We start from the raw sequence: 18,877 nt of genomic DNA, 5'->3' as shown, positions 1-18,877 counted from the left end.
TTAATGATTTTTTGAAAAAAATTGATAACAATTTTTAAAACTAAATTTATTTTACAAAACTAAAACTATCGTTTTCTAGTTTTAATGACGTTAAATTAAATTTTAGCAAAACTTTTTTAGGTGTATTTGTAGGATTCCAGAGGATAATCGTAGCGCACATACACACTCTCACAGCACACACAAACATTTAGGAGTGGTGCTGTGTTTGGACGAGCAATTTTGCATTTTGCATTTAACTGGAAAAACATGTGGGAGGAAAAGCGGAAAAGTTAATTGCAAATTTTGTCTGGCCAGGTTTTTTGCAGATAAAAGTGGCTGCTCTACAGCTATAAACGATGCGCGAATAATACGCGTGTAGTGGTATTAACATTAATTGAACAATAGAATGAGTTTTTTTGGTTTTTGAATAGCAAGGACACAATTTGCGTAAAATGAAACGAAGTTTGGTTTAATTTGTTTGATTAAAAGGGTTTTTAATTATATTAATGAGAGATTCAAAAAAACTACTTGAATAACACCTTTAAAATTCCCTCTTTTCAAGTCTACTATCATTAAACAATTCACACTTGCAAATTTTCGTCCATCAACCAAAAAAGTCACTTCCCCACAAAACAAAGAGGGGTGACAACCGGTACGCGATAAGCAAGCTCTGCGAAATTCCTCAAGAACTGCCACAAGAAGCCCAGTTCATCAATTATACAGCCGCTTGAACGCGCTGGCATAGTAGGCGTTGAGAGGGCCGTTTTTGTGCGAGATATGATTTACTGGCAGAGGTTCTTACTGCAAAGTTGGCAGCACTGCTTTTTGTCTCTTGCACTGTTTCTGGATGGGTATAGCGACTATCCTGGAGACCTTTAAGCGTTGAGCGTACTCTCCAGGCGGTATTCAAAGCTAATTGTGTTTTGTCGGAAGTGCTTCGGATTTCTGAAGGGAAGATACTGTGAGTTTTGAGTAGTAAGCCGTTGGAAAGACTGCTCGGTTTTGGTAGTTATTGAAATGCTTTGCTTGTCTTGGCAGCTTGTGGGAATTTGCAACTTGGTTTTGCTGGGCTTTTTGTTGTGACGTTTTGAAGGTAATTGTAGCAGGCCTAATTTGTTTTTTTTTTAAATTGTGACATTTCTTTTCATTTATTATTAAATTTATTTGGTCGATTTGACAGTTGTTTTTAAACGTTTCATTGAAATCTATAATAATTCTCAACTTAAACATTCTCAACGAACGAAAATAAAATTCGCATTGTTTTTTGATCAAATTAAAACGAAATTTAACGCTCTCTCCAAATAATGTCTGTCATAAAAAGTGTTGTTATAATTTCTACAGAAAAAAAAACAATTATTCACTTTTTATTGTATCAACAATTTTATTATGTACTTTTGAACTTAATTTTCTCTCTTGCAACTAAGATTGGAGAGGAGAGTAATTCGTCGCCGTCGTGCTAACTTGTTGTACGTGCATTTTGGGCCAAATTGAGTTAAGAACGCCATTTTGTGCAGCTCACAATGCTTCATCTTTTGACCTTCACAGATCCCCAAAATTCGATTTCAATCCTGAGATATTCAATGAAATCCAAAAAAGCTCCGAATTTTTTTGTCACTCTACATATAAAAGAAGTTTCAATCCTGTCGTGCTATCTTGTCACTCCCTGAAAATTGATGTAAGTGCGACAAAGGGCAAAGGGATTTCAGGTCAGGATGCGTTTGACGCACGTACAAGTGAGACTACCGTAAACATTTTTAATTATAACTCGGGACTCCAGCAACCAACTTCAACCAAACTTCGGGACAATGAACAGAATGGTCAGCCAAACAAAACGTGTTTGTTATTGTTTACATTGCGTGCTTTCGTTTTTGTTTATTCAAGGTCAAACATTAAAACGCGTTTTTCTCGAAACGTCAAAATGGCGGGTGCGACATGATAGCACGACGACGTCGAATTAAAGAATTACAGCCAACGAAAAAAAATGTTTTAGGGAAAAGCACGTCCTTCAGATTATACAACAGTTATTTCAACGTCTCTTAATAACAATTGGCAACAATGTCAAATTAAATTTAACTGCCTTATGATAGAACTCACAAAATTGTGTTATTCAACATCTTCCAAAATAGTTATATTTTTATCTGCATTTGGACAGTTTATATTATTTTGTTAATACTTAAGCTCTACATTTTTTTTAAACATAATCGGAGTTTAGAACAATAGCTGGCCTCCTCAGCTACATTTCAACAGTTTGGGCTTTATCAAATAGTTAGTGTTGTCTTGGAATTTGTAGAATAGTTCCAGTTGTCAAAATGCTTATGCGCCCTTTTCAAATGTTGCTCCAGAAATACAAAAAAATAACAAAATACAGTATTTATTTTTTCGAAAATACTTAAATTTTCACTATTCTCAACATAGGTTCAAACGTAGCAAAATTTTGAATGAATTTTCGCGTTTTAGAGTTTTTTTTTGAATATCCAATTTTCACAAAATTCCGTGTTTTTCGAACGTACTAAAAAAATTATAATTTGCAATATACGAAGCGAAATTTCGTATGAGATTTCACTCAACTAGCTTTTTTTTTGGTAAAATAATATTTTTTTCACAAAATACCGTATTTTTTGAATATACTGCAATTTTCACAATTCTCAATATAGGTATCAAATGAAGCAAAATTTTACATAAAATTTATAAGAGCTTTGTATGATAAATAGTAAAATTTTAACATAATACCGTATTATTTAAAAAATACTCCAATTTAATGTAAAATTTGACATTTAAAAAAAATGTATTGTAAACATTTTAGTATTTCACAAAAAAACATAATTAAGTGAAAATAAATGCAAATTTATTCTTCATTTGCTACCCATATTGCAAACTATACAATATTTAAGTGATTTTGTAAAAATACGGTAATTTGTGTATTTTATAAAAAAAACACTTGAATAGTTCGAGTATTTACAAAAAAAAAACGATAGTAAAATTTGAGTATTTTTCAGAAAACTCTTATTAAGATAAAATGCATTCCTAATTTCGCTTCGTTTGATACCCATTTTATGAATTTTGAAATTTGAGAATTTAAAAAAAATGCGGATTTTGTGAACAGCTGAGTATTTTACAAAAAAACACTTGAATAAGTTGAAAATGCATTTTAAGATTTGCTTCGTGTGAAACCCATGTAGTGAATTATGAAAATATGAGTGTTTTCGAAAGTATGCGAAATTATGTAAAAATCGGAATTTTACAAAAAAAAAAAAAACACCAGTAAAGTGAAAATGCTTAACAAATATCGGTTTGTTTGATACCCATATTGCAAAATAGGAATTTTTGTGTGTTTAAAAAATACGAAAAGCAAAGCGATCCACTTTAACGACCCCCGTCTTTTGTGGGCTCTGTTGCAAGTTTATGCTCATTTCTAGGCGTCCAAAGATTATGTGTGGTGAGTCACCCAAAACCTCTTTTACGCAAATGGACCGACGTTTTACTTCCCCATCCGATAGAAGGCGTGATCAGACAAATCTCGTCTCGAAAAATGCCACCGGGTCCGTCTGGGATTGAACCCAGGCCATACTGGGATTTAGAGGCTACCACGCTAGCCACTAAACCACCGGACCGGCCGGTATTCTGTGATTTTTTTTAAATATTTTTACTTTACCAATTGATTTATCAAAATAACAATAACGATAGATTATCGTTATCGTCCTGAAGAAGTTACCATTATTGTTATCGTTAGACGCTGATTTTATCGTCGATATTTTTATCGGTTAATAACTTTTTTTTTTAATCAATTTTTCAAACAAAAAATGGATAAGGCAAAATAACAATTTTTAAAAATCTTATTTTTCGATATGTTCAAGATGACAAATTTTTTTTTTGAGCTATAGCACAAGTTTATAAAAATCATTTGCCAGTGTTGCCAATTTTTCAAAAATCGAAAAAAGCTGATTTTATTTTAAAATTTGAAAAGTCCAAAAACATTTCATTTTGGCCATAGGTAATGTAATTTTTTTATAATTTTTTTAAATTATATTCTCATTAAACTTTCTGATATTTTTTTTGACATTGGAAATCAGATGCATATTTGCATAGTTTTCGTCACTTAAAAATTCAACGCTGTTTTGGTGATGTATACAAAACCTCGTATTTCTTGTGAGATACTTCCGACAACCATTGATGCAATCTTCAATACCTCTGAAAAAAATCTGATCTCTTCGAAAAGAATATTTTTAGAAATGGTTAAGCTAGGTAATTACTTCAAAAGTATATAAAAAACTTTATCAACAATAACACAAAAACAAGTTTTAAAAATGAGTTATATTGGTTATAGCCTTTCGGAAAAAATAAATACATTGTAATCAGCCAAATTTCAAATAATAAAAAAAAACCCTAGTCCACAAAAAAAAACCTAGACTGCCACTTATCACCCATCACCGAGTGTGAACCTGTTTTTCAATCCATCAAATAGAGACTGATAGAGAAGCCTGTCTCAAGTGAGCCATTTCCGAAATTTTTTTCTTCTTTACCAAGAGGAAGTGGAAATACACACCTTGAATACCCTTATCTACCAGAAGTGTACTGCGGAAAAATGGAACTCAATCTCAAATTGCTACTACACTTGAGAGGATTGTTGGTGGGTTTTCAAAATAAAAGGGTTAGCATTTAAATAAATACAATTTCTTTTGCTTGAAATTTAGATTTAGATTTTTAGATTTAGATTTAACTTATTTGTTTTTCAAACATTAAAAATGTTACTCCCAAACGCAGCTCAAAAGTGTGTGCCGATATTTGAGCCATCCTTCACCGCAAGCTTTCCCCAGCTGGCAAGGAGGATTTCAAAAGTGATTGAGCCAAGGCCCCAGAATGATGGATTCCCGGGGATCGATCAATCTCTCGACACTCGCGAAATTTGAACCTCACACTCAACGGTGCTCTGGTTGGTACCTCTATGGAGGAGTATCTAATCAAATCGATACGTTTTCAACCAATCGTAAACATCGTAACGATGCGTTAAAAGGGAGAATTGCTATGGCTAGGATTTCCACCCGCGCACACGGAACGTTTAATGGGTGTTTTTAGTACCGTTTTTGGTTGGAGGTGGGAGCAGTGCTGCCAGATTAACGATTTTTTTGTCGACCTTTTAAGTTTATTTTTATTTTCTTAAAAGAAAAGAAAAAACTTTTTTTTAAATTTATTTATAAAAATTTTAATAACTGGCAACACTGCTCTACCTAAACATCGCGCGCCCAAGATGAGTTTATTTCAGCGTGTAATAGCCATAAAGTCATCCAGAACAACACCGACGCCCTGATTCTTGGCCCCTGAATAATAAAGTGTGTCCTCCTCCCTGCAATCTTCCAGTCTCAATAAATAAGCAAGGGTCATTAATTGTAATGTTGGCTCTTTAATGGATACACTTCTGTACCATGGTAGAACGCTGCTGTTTAAGTGAAAATAACAAACCATTTCATGTTTAAAATGTCGCAAATTGAGCGAGTAAAGTGTGCTCACTGCTGGGGTTGCGATGCAACATGTTTTCGCGGGTGAATTTTTGCGAGTAAAATGCGCCAATTGCAGGAGTTGCAATAGAGTAAACCTTCGAAGTTTTTTTATTAATATTTTTAGAAAATGAAGTCTAATGTAATCAAAAGAAGCTTAAATTCCTCACCCTCAACCTAAAAGACAAAAAACAGCACATTTCACACTTCCGTTTCCGGCAAGCTTCCGGAACAAACAACCAACCCTCGCATCGGCATCTTGGCCGGATGTTGATTAAAACGTTGTAATTTTTCGACACCCCCTTGCCGTCCTTTCCGTCTGTGATTGCGTGAAAGCCGGTGTCATTCTGTCACATTCTCCAGCAGGAGTCAGACACTCATTATCATTTGATTGTGTGTACGCCCCCCAATAATAAACCCTTTTGCTTGGTGCACTGTGAGAAATTTTGAATTTTATAATTTTGACTGTTTTAACTGTGTAAAAAGGGGTTTCAAAGGGTTGTTCACATTTCTAACCCTTTTCCCCTAACCACGCTGCGAAACGCAGTCAGAAACATCATCATCACTCACTGTGGGGGTGGATTCCAGATTACTCACAAACACCCACATTACGATTTAATGTACTTCATTTCATTAGCATTTCCCAGGCTGTGAGGGCTCTGATGTGTACGTGTGATATGTTCTGACTTTGAAGCTCTCTTGCGAAAGGACCATGCCGGTAAGGGGTGGCCATTATTGAGTGTGATGCTAATTTGCTCCAGATTATTCGCTTGAAGAGTTGATTTGGATTTCATCGTTTTTTTGTTGCTGACACTTGCGAAAATATGCTCCTGATTTACCCTTGCAGTTGAAGCATTTTACTCGCTAAATTTATTTTTTTAAATGCCAGATTTTTTTTTGCTTCTACTTGTTATTTGGTACAAATCGTAAAAAACATTCGCGGAAATACGCTCTATCGTTACCCCTGCAATTTGCGCATTTTACGTGCTCCTTGGCAATATTGCCTCCTAAATTGCAACGTTCAAGTAACTAATTTCATTTTGTTTTATTTCCATGTTATTTTGTGTAATTTGACAAAAAACCTGCGTAAATTCGCTTCATCGTTACCCCTGCAATTTGCGCAGTTTACTCGCTCTTTTCCCCACCTGATTGCTATGAAGCAATTTTGGAAACCCTATCGCAACAATCGCTCTTTCAACAATCCGTCAGCAGGCCTGATTGGCGAGGTCTCCTTATTAGCCTATCATCATCGTCGGTCTCAATGCGCATTGACTTTGCAAACGCGGCCACAATCAATTCCAAAGCACCGAGTGACATGCCGCCGATTGGCGCTAATTTTAATGTTGATTTATTCGAATCATCTCGTGGCACTGTAAACAGGTTGGCTGAACAGCTTCCGGAGCGCTCAGTTGTGCGACTATGCACTGTGAGAAACTGCTTTGTAATTTTCATGAAATCTTCAAATGAATTCAAAGTGACGATTTATTTCAGTGCAGTCAATCTCTCCAGTGGGAGTTGCGGGGGTGGCAAATGGATCATCGCGCGCGACTCTCGCGGTCGCAATTGGTCCGGAAAGCATCTCGGAAACGGCAGATTGTATTGCCAACGGTCGTGAAATTGATTACCACCGGAGCGTTACGCGTCCGGCGTTACTTCTTCGCAGAGTAGGAGAGTGCGGAAATGGGAAGTAAATGATTGCAATTAAGGTGGGAGTTCTGGGTTGCAATCGATTCTTGATGGGGTTGGTAATCCGAGTCTCTTATCGAGTTAACTGGGAGATTCTTCCTAGTGGAGTTGGAGAAGGGGGTAAAATTGTACTTTGAATTTTACAAACGATTCCATTAGATATCAGAAACTGAAACTTGAAGATTTTTCAGGGATTTTCTGGAATTTTTACCCCAATGACCCCTCCTCCTAGTTTCCAAACTGATCGATTACACCAGAGTCGCTGGACCACGTGAATCCACGGGGTCGCCCCACTAATTGTAATCCGACAAATCGAAATTTTAAGCTTCCTCATCAATCTTACCGGGGGGATGGATTCCCGGAGCAAGTGCACCGCAATCCTTACCCGGAAACAGAAAGCCACAGAACGCCATCAACCGAGTGTTCAGTGTGTACTCTTTGTGCGAGCGCCAAAAGCCAAAAGCCGAAAAGATTAAATGAGCTGGAAAATTAATTACCACCGTGCAGAGTTGAATACAAAAGGAGTGGGATTTTTGTAGGTTATTTCGCCGGATTTGGCAGCACTGGCTTGGGGTCTGGTGAAGTAGAAAATCAAACATTCATTAAACTAATGTGAAAAGGCTCAACCTCGGAAAATGGATGTTTGAAAGTGGTTTGCCTCAGGGCGCGGTTAAAAGTGAAGTAATTACATATATTATAGAGTATTAATACCCATATTTGCGGCTCCCGAATATTTTTATTCAATATTTTCACATTTGTTAATAATTAAAAACTAATAACTTAAAACTAAACACTCAACACTCAACACTCAACACTTAACACTCAACACTCAACACTCAACACTCAACACTCAACACTCAACACTCAACACTCAACACTCAAAACTCAACACTCAACACTCAACACTTGACACTTGACACTTGACACTTGTGTAGAGAATAAGACGGGATAATAAATATTTGCAAAAATATCTTTATTGATTAAATTATTACTTGGATAAATAAGTATTGGAAATAAGCTATGACCATTTAAAATGTTAGAACCGAAATTCGATTGTGGCTTGGTTGCTGAACGCCAACGACGACGCACACGAAGCGAGAGAATCTTCGTGTATCATGTAATGGGCCAGCAAAGCATGTGTGATTGTATGAGTGTGAGTTCGCCGCCTAGGTTGAGTTTGTCTGCGCAACGTGCAGCGCTGGTATTGAAAAGAGAGTGCGTGGCGCTGGAGGGACGTAATGTGGGAGCCGTGAGTATGTGTGCGCTCTTGGAACGATCGTGTTGAGAGTTGAGTGACATTCGTGCGTCGGGATTTATTTTGAGTCTTCAGTCTGGTTTGGAATTTTGCAGCAGATGGTCTTTTTGACGACGAGCGCAGTTTCCATTTTCAAAATGGCTGCACGGGGGTAAATTAAGAGGTCTGTTCAGTGTTTACTACATGGCGCAGTTGGTGGGTAAGTTTGGTGAAGATTCAAAAAAATGAGCCAGAGTTATGAAGATACAGAGACAGTTGACGAATGCCTCAACTGGACAAAAAAAAAAGAAAAAAAAGGTTACAGTTGACGAACGCCTCAACCGTAAAAAAAAAGAAGAAGAAAAAACAAGGAAAGACAGTTGACGAATGCCTCAACTGCACAAAAAAAAAATATAAGAAAGAAAAGAACAGTTGACGAAAGCCTCAACTGCTCAATGAAAAAGTTGACGAATGCCTCAACAAGTTGTATATAAAATAGACTGAAAAACAAAACCCAACATGGTGATTGAGCAAAAACTCAGTAAATGTCGAAAAGTAGTTTTCGGATATGACCAGGTTGTTAATGAAAACTAATTATTAGAGGAGTTTTCCAATTTAAGCGTGGATGAATATGTTGACCATTGGTGAGAATTTCTGAATGAAAGTTTTATTTTCAAGAAGAAAATGGAAAAGTGGAATAAGTTGCGACGATTAAAAAAAAAAAACATTCGGTTTAGAGAGATAATGTGAAGATTATAGATTTGAAATCTTCACGATTATATGTGATTCCGAAGAGTTAGAGAGAGAGAGAGAGAGAGAGAGAGAGAGAGAGAGAGAGAGAGAGAGAGAGAAAGAGAGAAAGGGGAAGAATTGGAAATATCTTGAAAGAATTAATCAATTAAGAGAAGATATAAAATGGCGGTTGCTCTAAGGCCAACACGCCTTATATTTGATCACTGCACTAAATTCAAAGGTATTTTATAAAAAGAGGTGATTTTTTCTCAAGGAGAAATAAAAAAAACAGCAACAGAATTTGGAATTATTTTAAAATATCTGTCAGTTTATAGAGAAAATATGAGAAACGGTAGAGTGAAAACCTATTCGTCTTATTTTTTATCATTGAACTGCATGATTCAAATAATGAAACTATAATTTCGAATAATCTCGAAAATTTATGATTGTTTATGATGAAATTATTTGATAATTGAGTTGATCTGTTATAAAAAAAGTAATGGTATTTTTTTCTTTAAAAAAAAAGAAGAAAAACATTTGAAGGGAGTTATTATAAAAGGATCTCTTAGTTAAAGAGAGAATTGAAGAGAGGATAGTTTGAAATCTACACTTCTTAAATTTGTTAAGTAAGCCCAAATAGAAGTGAATTTTGCCATCCTAACTGATGAGAGGCTTTAACTTTAACTCCAAAATAGTTAAAGATGATTTTTGTGATAATTGAATTGATGAGAGAAAATTTAGGTATAGTTTTTTTTGTTAAAAAAAGAGCAAAAAAAAATATAATTGGGATGATTCGGAAGTTTCTGAATTGTATCCTTAAAAAAAAAGGAAAATAAAACGACCAAAATAGAGATATCTACGTGCGCATGTATTGCGTGTACGTACACGAAAAAAGTGAGGTTAAATTTTGTACCAGCCAGCAAAACAAATGGTGTGCTAGTGTGTGTGAGATCGGGCTTAGATAGCTCTATAAGGAAAGGTTCTGAAAATTTCTGCAAGTTTAAGAAGAAATGTAAAACTTTTTATCTTGGAAATCTACAGATTCTATGTTAGACAGTCAAATCATGTTAGAATAGAAAATTGAATAAAGTGTTATACTGTAAAAAAAGGGGAATAAATTTGGAAGTTTCTGAGCTTAAATGTCTAGACAAAAAGTAATTTTAACAAGAAAAAAAAGGGTAAACTGGTTTGAAATAATTTGAATTTTTCTGACAGTTTAAGGAAAAAATAAAATAAAAAAAAAGAAGGTGGGTTTGGAAGCATCTGGTTACCATTGGTACCAAATGGTAAAAGAGGAATTAGGAGAATGGCATCTAATTTCATCGTTGATCCATCGGTATATTAGGACTTGGCGTTCAGTTCCAGTTCCTGAAAAGAGTTTTCATCTTAAATCGAGCGATAAATAGCTTAATAGGAAGCTAGTAAAGAATTAGTTATGCAAAATAAGTTGTTTAAAAATTAAAAAAAAAATACAAATTGGACGGAATAAAGACAAAATCCGAATGATAATGATGTGAATGTAGCGATTAAGCCTTGAAACGATTATATGTGTTCTCGAAGAGTTTGGTAGAGTAACAACAACAAAAAAGAGAGGAATAATTTTAAATGACTTTGAAAGATTGAGTGTAGAAGAATGACAGGTGGCGGTGGATCGAAGGCTTAAACGCCTAATATTTGATCACCACACTGAATTGCCGGATGAAAGAAGTGCCAGTTTCAGGAGAAATGTAATAAATTTCAGCTTGGAAGTCTATGTGATAGTTTAATCACGGACGTCGGTGGTTTAATCAAGTTTGGAATTGAACAAATTATAATGAATTTTAATGATTTTGGAAGTTCCTGAATGAAGTACCTAGATGGAATTAAAGGAGTTATTTATTGATAAAGGAAGAAATGAGCATTTTTTAATGTCTTGAAGGTTTCTGTCCGTTCAAGGAGAAAATTAAAGAGAAGATGGTTTTCAAATCGACGGATGTTTTGAAATCGACACTCAAAGTTTGAGCATAAGTCTAAGTTTCTAAAAAAAAATAATACACAAAAAAAATAACAGTTCGAAAGTTGATTATATATGAATTCCTGGATGAAAAAGAGGAATTGATTTTTTCATCAAGAAATAAGTGAGCAAAACTATTTGAAATTAAGTGAAAAAAGATCAAATAGTTTGTAACAATTTGAGATAATCTTAGAAGATTTTGAACCGATTTTTTCTTTCTGGCAAGAAAAGAAATTATTTGGTATGATTCTGAAAATTATGACAATTCAAGAAAAGTGTAAAAAAAAATACTAAAGTTTGAAACTCTACATTTTTACAATTAATTATGTATGAATTCCTGGATGAAAAAGAGGAATTGATTTTTTCATCAAGAAATAAGTGAGCAAAATTATTTGAAATTAAGTGAAAAAAAGACCAAATAGTTTGTAACAATTTGAGATAATCTTAGAAGATTCTTAACCGATTTTTGCTTTCTGGTATGAAAAGAAATTATGACAGTTTAAGAAAAGTGTAAAAAAAAAACCAAAGTTCGAAAGTCTACATTCATCAAGAAATAATTGAGCAAAATTATTGAAATTAAGTGATTGGTGATTAATTTGGAAGTTTCTGAACTGAATATCTGAAGGAAATTAAATAAAAATATTTTTTATCAAAGAAATAAGTAACAAAATAATTTGGAATAGATGTGAACATTTCTGTTAGTTCTGTTTTTGCCATGTTTGGTCAGCATACTGAATCCTTTGAGGAGAAAATTCAAGAAACAGTAGCTTGGCAAGCTAATAAATGATCATTGCATTGATTTTCGTGTGAAACTAAAAAAAATGCTCAATGATTTAGAACTAAACCTTAAGAATTTTTTTAAACAAGTTCAAGAAAAATGAAAATTAAAAATCTGGAAATCATTATTACAACATAATGATCCACAATGAGACTAAAAAATCAGATAACCAAAGTCAGACGGAATGAGAAAAATAAGAGTAGAAGCGAAGAAAACTGACGATTTCTAATAATTTTAAGTAAAATGCGTAAAATGTGATGTACAATAGGCTGGATAGCTAAATGTCTTACGAACGTATTCGTCTGAATTCTGAGGAAAATAAAAAAAAACTGCTACTGGAAGAAATATAATAAAGAAGAATAATTGTATACAATGTTAACAATGCCAGTCAGTTATAAGAAAAATTTAAGATGTTCAAACTAAAATATTAAAAAAATAAATTTAGCAAAAAGTAATTTGAAGTAAAAAAAAATACTTTGAATTTGAGAATTTCAGTAAGTTTGAAGATAAATGATTATTGAAAAAAAAAGACGATAGCCTGCAGACCATCATCAAATGTGGTGGGGATCATAGAAAAGCTTGGTGCGTCACAAAGAGCGAATTTGGGAAAATCATTGAACACCTCGTTAAACACAAATGAGGTCGAGTGTTGTTACACATGTTGTACAACGAGAGTAAATGAAAAAAAGAAAAGTTAAGTAATGGCAACAACATGCATGTGAAAAAAAAATCATAAAATTAACAACACGAAAACGCGTGGTTTTGGAAATAATAATTTCAGTGCATAAATTAGCAATGATCTTTTGAATATTTTAACAAGGATACCTATAAAATTAATACCTTTTGCTACCACGAAAAATAAGATTTGAGAAATTATACAAAATAACAGAGGCACCATTTTATAAATCGTAAATAGTTTAACTATTATCCGTAAGCCAAGAGTTAAGAAGAAAATTTCAAACAACATACGAATTCTTGACACATCAGATTGAAATAATGTTAATTCAAAACGAATCGAAGAAAGGAAACAGACAACAAAGAGAGTAGAGAAGGGGGATAATGTAGAGAATAAGACGGGATAATAAATATTTGCAAAAATATCTTCATTGATTAAATTATTACTTGGATAAATAAGTATTGGAAATAAGCTATGACCATTTAAAATGTTAGAACCGAAATTCGATTGTGGCTTGGTTGCTGAACGCCAACGACGACGCACACGAAGCGAGAGAATCTTCGTGTATCATGTAATGGGCCAGCAAAGCATGTGTGATTGTATGAGTGTGAGTTCGCCGCCTAGGTTGAGTTTGTCTGCGCAACGTGCAGCGCTGGTATTGAAAAGAGAGTGCGTGGCGCTGGAGGGACGTAATGTGGGAGCCGTGAGTATGTGTGCGCTCTTGGAACGATCGTGTTGAGAGTTGAGTGACATTCGTGCGTCGGGATTTATTTTGAGTCTTCAGTCTGGTTTGGAATTTTGCAGCAGATGGTCTTTTTGACGACGAGCGCAGTTTCCATTTTCAAAATGGCTGCACGGGGATGAATTAAGAGGTCTGTTCAGTTTTTACTACAACTTGACACTTGACACTTGAGCAATTCTCTCAGATTTCGGTCATTCGATTTTTTTGTATTTTTTAATCCGGCTGAAAATTTGTTGGTGCCTTTGATATGCTTAAAGAAGCCATTTTGCATCATTAGTTTGTTTATATAATTTTCCATACAAATTTGGCAGCTGTCCCTAAAAAAATTATAAATGAAAATTCAAAAATCTGTATCTTTTGAAGGTTTTTTTTGATCGATTTGGTGTCTTCGGCAAAGTTGTAGGTATGGTTAAGGACTACACTAAAAAAATTTGGTCATTTTTAATTTAACTTTCTGTCACTAAACTTGATTTGCAAAAAAACACTATTTTTATTTTTTGATATGTTTTAGGGGAAATAAAATGCCAACTTTTCAAAAAATTGCTGAGATATTGCCATGCTTTAAATCTTTACAGGAAAATTGATGTTTTCTAAGTTCCACCCAAACAACCCACTACTTTCTAATGTCGATGTCTCAGCAACTAATGGTCCGATTTACATTGTTAAAATATGAAACATTCGTAAAATTTTCCGATCTTTTCGAAAACAATATTTCCAGAGTTTTTTTTGAAAAGGACCAATAAACTATTGTCTTTCACATGTTTATAGGACCTAATCAAAAAAAACTCTAGATTTTCAAAATTTTGAAATCAAGACTTACATTTCAAAAGGGCGTAATATTGATTGTTTAAGAATGTTCTCAGTTTTCAAAAATATTTTGTTAATAGGTGGGCAAACATGTGTACTAATTCAAAAAAATTAAAAACTGCTACTATTTTCAAAAAAGTTTCCCAAAAATGGCTTTAATTTGAAAACGGTGCACTTTATCAAAATTTCACTCAAGTACTTTTTGATTGCAAATTTGATTTTACATCGAAAATTGAAGTTGAAAGATTTTTGCGACCAATATTTCGATTTTTTTTTAAATCAGTATTGATTTTTGCAAAACCTGGAAATTGCTGAAAGGTTGGCATTTTATGTCCCCTAAAAAATATCAAAAATAAAAAAATATAATTAGTGTTTTTTTGCAATTCAAGTTTTAGTGACAAATAGTTAAATTAAAAATCACCAAAAAATTTTTACCGTGTACATTTTTTTTCAGTGTAGTCCTAAACCATACCTACAACTTTGCCGAAGACACCAAATCGATCAAAAAATTCCATCAAAAGATACAGATTTTTGAATTTTCATGCATCATTTTTGTATGGAAAGCTGTCAAATTTGTATGGAAAATTATATGAACTAACTGATGATGCAAAATGGCTTCTTTGGGCATACCAAAGGCACCAAAAAATGTTTCAGCCGGATTAAAAAATACAAAATTTAAATTAAAAAAAAGATCGATTTCGTAGAAAATTGCTCACTTGACTTAATACTTAAAGCTTACAAAAAAAGTGCATAAAAAAGGAAAAATTGCAAACGAATTAAAGAAATGAAAAAAAAGAATTGAAGAATTGAAGAATTGAAGAATTATAGAATTGAAGAATTGAAGAAAGAATTGAAAAATTGAAGAATTGAAGAATTGAAGAATTGAAGAATTGAAGAATTGAAGAATTGAAGAATTGAAGAATTGAAGAATTGAAGAATTGAAGAATTGAAGAATTGAAGAATTGAAGAATTGAAGAATTGAAGAATTGAAGAATTGAAGAATTGAAGAATTGAAGAATTGAAGAATTGAAGAATTGAAGAATTGAAGAATTGAAGAATTGAAGAATTGAAGAATTGAAGAATTGAAGAATTGAAGAATTGAAGAATTGAAGAATTGAAGAATTGAAGAATTGAAGAATTGAAGAATTGAAGAATTGAAGAATTGAAGAATTGAAGAATTGAAGAATTGAAGAATTGAAGAATTGAAGAATTGAAGAATTGAAGAATTGAAGAATTGAAGAATTGAAGAATTGAAGAATTGAAGAATTGAAGAATTGAAGAATTGAAGAATTGAAGAATTGAAGAATTGAAGAATTGAAGAATTGAAGAATTGAAGAATTGAAGAATTGCAGAATTGAAGAATTGAAGAATTGAAGAATTGAAGAATTGAAGAATTGAAGAATTGAAGAATTGAAGAATTGAAGAATTGAAGAATTGAAGAATTGAAGAATTGAAGAATTGAAGAATTGAAGAATTGAAGAATTGAAGAATTGAAGAATTGAAGAATTGAAGAATTGAAGAATTGAAGAATTGAAGAATTGAAGAATTGAAGAATTGAAGAATTGAAGAATTGAAGAATGGAAGAATTGAAGAATTGAAGAATTCTGCAGGAAGAAATTGAAAGTTTTTCACTTTACATTATCTTGCCTAATGGGCCGTTGTAATCTGGAAACTGATAGCATTTTCTCCAGCATTGTTTCTTGTAGACAAGTCAATCCCATCATTCCCAAATTTCAACCAATTAAATCCATCTGGCTCATCTCAATTAAAGTCATTCAGCCTAGATCAACCAGATAGAGTCGTCTTCCATCTCCAGCACCAAACCATCATCCAACATGCTCAGAAATGTTAACCCTTTCAGTGATTTTACACAATCCCACCCCAAGCCCAAAATTCTACTGCTGATCTTTTCATGCTTTCAAATGATACAGAGAGAAAGAGAGTGGTTGGGTAAAATAAAATCCTTCCATGTAGCAAAGCAAATCTCCAAACGTGCTGCTCGACACAAGCCAGAGATTCGCTCGGAAAGCTCCAGCAAAAAAAGCTCAAAATTATACAGCTTTTCTTCGTCGGCGCCACCACCGTCGCCAATTTTCATTATTTATCAAATTATTCTTATCAGAATGAAATCCGTTCTTTATTAATAAGATTGCCCGAGGAGGGCGACCCCTTTTCCCAAGGATTGGTCGTCGAGGGTGGTGGAGGGAATAAATGACCAGCAGCTTGTCGCACGAATCTTATCGTGGCAACTTTTCTTGAGGAAGAAGAAAAAAAGAAAGCAAGTCGTGTTTTTTAAGTTTACTTTATGTACTTTGATAAAGTGCGGGGCAGCCCAAAAATAGAGAAGCTTTACCTAAAGTGGCTGCTTTGGGGGATTGGGGTTAAGGGGATCGGAGCAGCAGGTGACATTGTTTATTACCTCGGCGTGACCAGAAAGTGGCTTTGGCATTGGAGATTTGTTTTACCTCCAGTTGAATTTTTTTTAGATGTTAGTGAAGTTTGTTACTACAATTGCTCTCACGACACATATTTACAAAACTAACTACCTATTAAAAAATCTAAAAAAATATATTGGGGTTTTGCTTTTAAAAAAAATCTCAAATCACTGGTATAAAACCACATTATACGGTCAAACTGGTATAACTAGTTCCTGCTTAACTCACTTATGTTTATTTTGCAGATTAAAATAAATGCAACAACAAGCCGCTTCAAGTACATGTACTTCAGTATAGTAAAAACCCAAAAATAACTGAAAGTGGTTCAATTTGAAGCACCTACACATATTTACTCAGATAACACACTGTCCCTCCACGACGACCCAACTTCACTTTAAGTAGCTCTTCAAGACCAGCTATTAGCTAATCGCAATCTCAAACGACTATAAAAACCAACGCATTCTCAAGTCCAAACCATCATTCAGTTCAGTACCTTCCCCAAACAATGAACCAGTTCATCACCCTTCTGGCCACCGCCGTTGCCTGCGTTGCCCTGGTCCAGGGTGCCTCCACCGCGCGCCATCCGGCTCGTCCCTGGTGGAACGCCCCTCCCAGCAGCGAACGCATCGTCGGAGGGTTCGAGATCGACATCCGGCAGGTTCCGTACCAGATCTCGCTGCAAACCTTCGGCCACTTCTGCGGTGGATCAATCATCGGTGAAAACTGGGTTCTGACCGCCGGGCACTGCGCTAGTGACTACGACGTTGGACTCCACGTCCGCGTTGGATCTTCGCTGCACGGTTCCGGAGGTCAGCTGGTTCCGGTCAAGCGGGTCATCCAGCATCCCCAGTACAATCCGAACACGATCGACTACGATTTTGCCCTGCTGGAGCTGGAGCAGCCGGTTCAACTGAGTGAGGAGTTCTTTGCCGTTGAGCTTCCGGAGCAGGATCAGGAGGTTGAGGATGGTCAGCTGCTGCAGGTTTCCGGCTGGGGTTACACCCAGAACCCGTCCGAGTCGAACGAGGCGCTGCGTGCTACCAACGTCCCAGCTGTCAGCCAGGAGGAATGCCGTGAGTCGTATGGAACCAACCAGATTACCGATCGTATGATCTGCGCTGGATACCAGGCCGGTGGTAAGGACGCTTGCCAGGGAGACTCCGGAGGTCCGCTGGTTGAGGGAAAGACCCTGGTTGGAGTTGTTTCGTGGGGTATCGGTTGTGCCGAACCGGGATATCCAGGTGTGTACTCCCGTGTGGCCGCTGTTCGTGACTGGATCAAGGAGCACAGTGATATCTGAGTGTTAAAAGCAATGTAACGCAATTCGAATAAAAATTTAATGAAACAAAACTTGTACAAAATTGTCTATTCAGGGGTTAGCTCTTCCATAACAAGATTTGATTTCCGTTGAAGGACCCCAAATCAGCTTTCTACTGCACCCCTATCACGTTCAAAACACGTTCCGACAGAGGCAGTTCTTTTTCTCTTGCATAAGCCATAGCAAGAATCTATAATTATCATAGATGCATTGAACTCCAAACATCTGTTTTTTATTACGAATTTTGAAGTTGTGAAATTATTTATTTCTAATAAAATTACTGGCATTGAATTTTAATCATTTAAAAAGAATTAAGATTAGTAACAGTTGGTGCGAACAGTGCTGTGAATCTAATCTAATCTAATCTAATCTAATCTAATCTAATCTAATCTAATCTAATCTAATCTAATCTAATCTAATCTAATCTAATCTAATCTAATCTAATCTAATCTAATCTAATGTAATCTAATCTAATCTAATCTAATCTAATCTAATCTAATCTAATCTAATCTAATCTAATCTAATCTAATCTAATCTAATCTAATCTAATCTAATCTAATCTAATCTAATCTAATCTAATCTAATCTAATCTAATCTAATCTAATCTAATCTAATCTAATCTAATCTAATCTAATCTAATCTAATCTAATCTAATCTAATCTAATCTAATCTAATCTAATCTAATCTAATCTAATCTAATCTAATCTAATCTAATCTAATCTAATCTAATCTAATCTAATCTAATCTAATCTAATCTAATCTAATCTAATCTAATCTAATCTAATCTAATCTAATCTAATCTAATCTAATCTAATCTAATCTAATCTAATCTAATCTAATCTAATCTAATCTAATCTAATCTAATCTAATCTAATCTAATCTAATCTAATCTAATCTAATCTAATCTAATCTAATCTAATCTAATCTAATCTAATCTAATCCAATCTAATCTAATCTAATCAAACTTTTGGAAGCTAATAACTTTTTAGCAAAAAAAAGGTGCAG

The 18,877-nt window shown here is 34.5% G+C and overlaps 2 protein-coding genes across 2 annotated transcripts in view; both read left to right on the top strand.

The window, feature by feature from the left end:
- The window catches only part of LOC120430087 (beta-1-syntrophin), a 373,089-nt gene that overhangs the window by 194,248 nt on the left and 159,964 nt on the right, over positions 1-18,877 (top strand). The gene's annotated exons all lie outside the window — the stretch shown is intronic.
- Positions 17,016-17,908, top strand: LOC120425106 (trypsin 5G1-like). Its single transcript, XM_039589500.2, has one exon. The coding sequence runs from the start codon at positions 17,060-17,062 to the stop codon at positions 17,852-17,854; it is 795 nt and encodes a 264-aa protein (XP_039445434.1). The 5' UTR covers positions 17,016-17,059; the 3' UTR covers positions 17,855-17,908.

This window comes from Culex pipiens, chromosome 2 (assembly GCF_016801865.2).
Source record: "Culex pipiens pallens isolate TS chromosome 2, TS_CPP_V2, whole genome shotgun sequence".
Taxonomy (NCBI): domain Eukaryota; kingdom Metazoa; phylum Arthropoda; class Insecta; order Diptera; family Culicidae; genus Culex; species Culex pipiens.
Note: the sequence above shows the minus strand (reverse complement) of the source record. Positions and strands in the feature narration are given on the sequence as shown.

Excerpts from the sequence above, each read along its gene's own strand:
- LOC120425106 (XM_039589500.2), top strand. The coding sequence starts at position 17,060 with ATGAACCAGTTCATCACCCTTCTGGCCACCGCCGTTGCCTGCGTTGCC.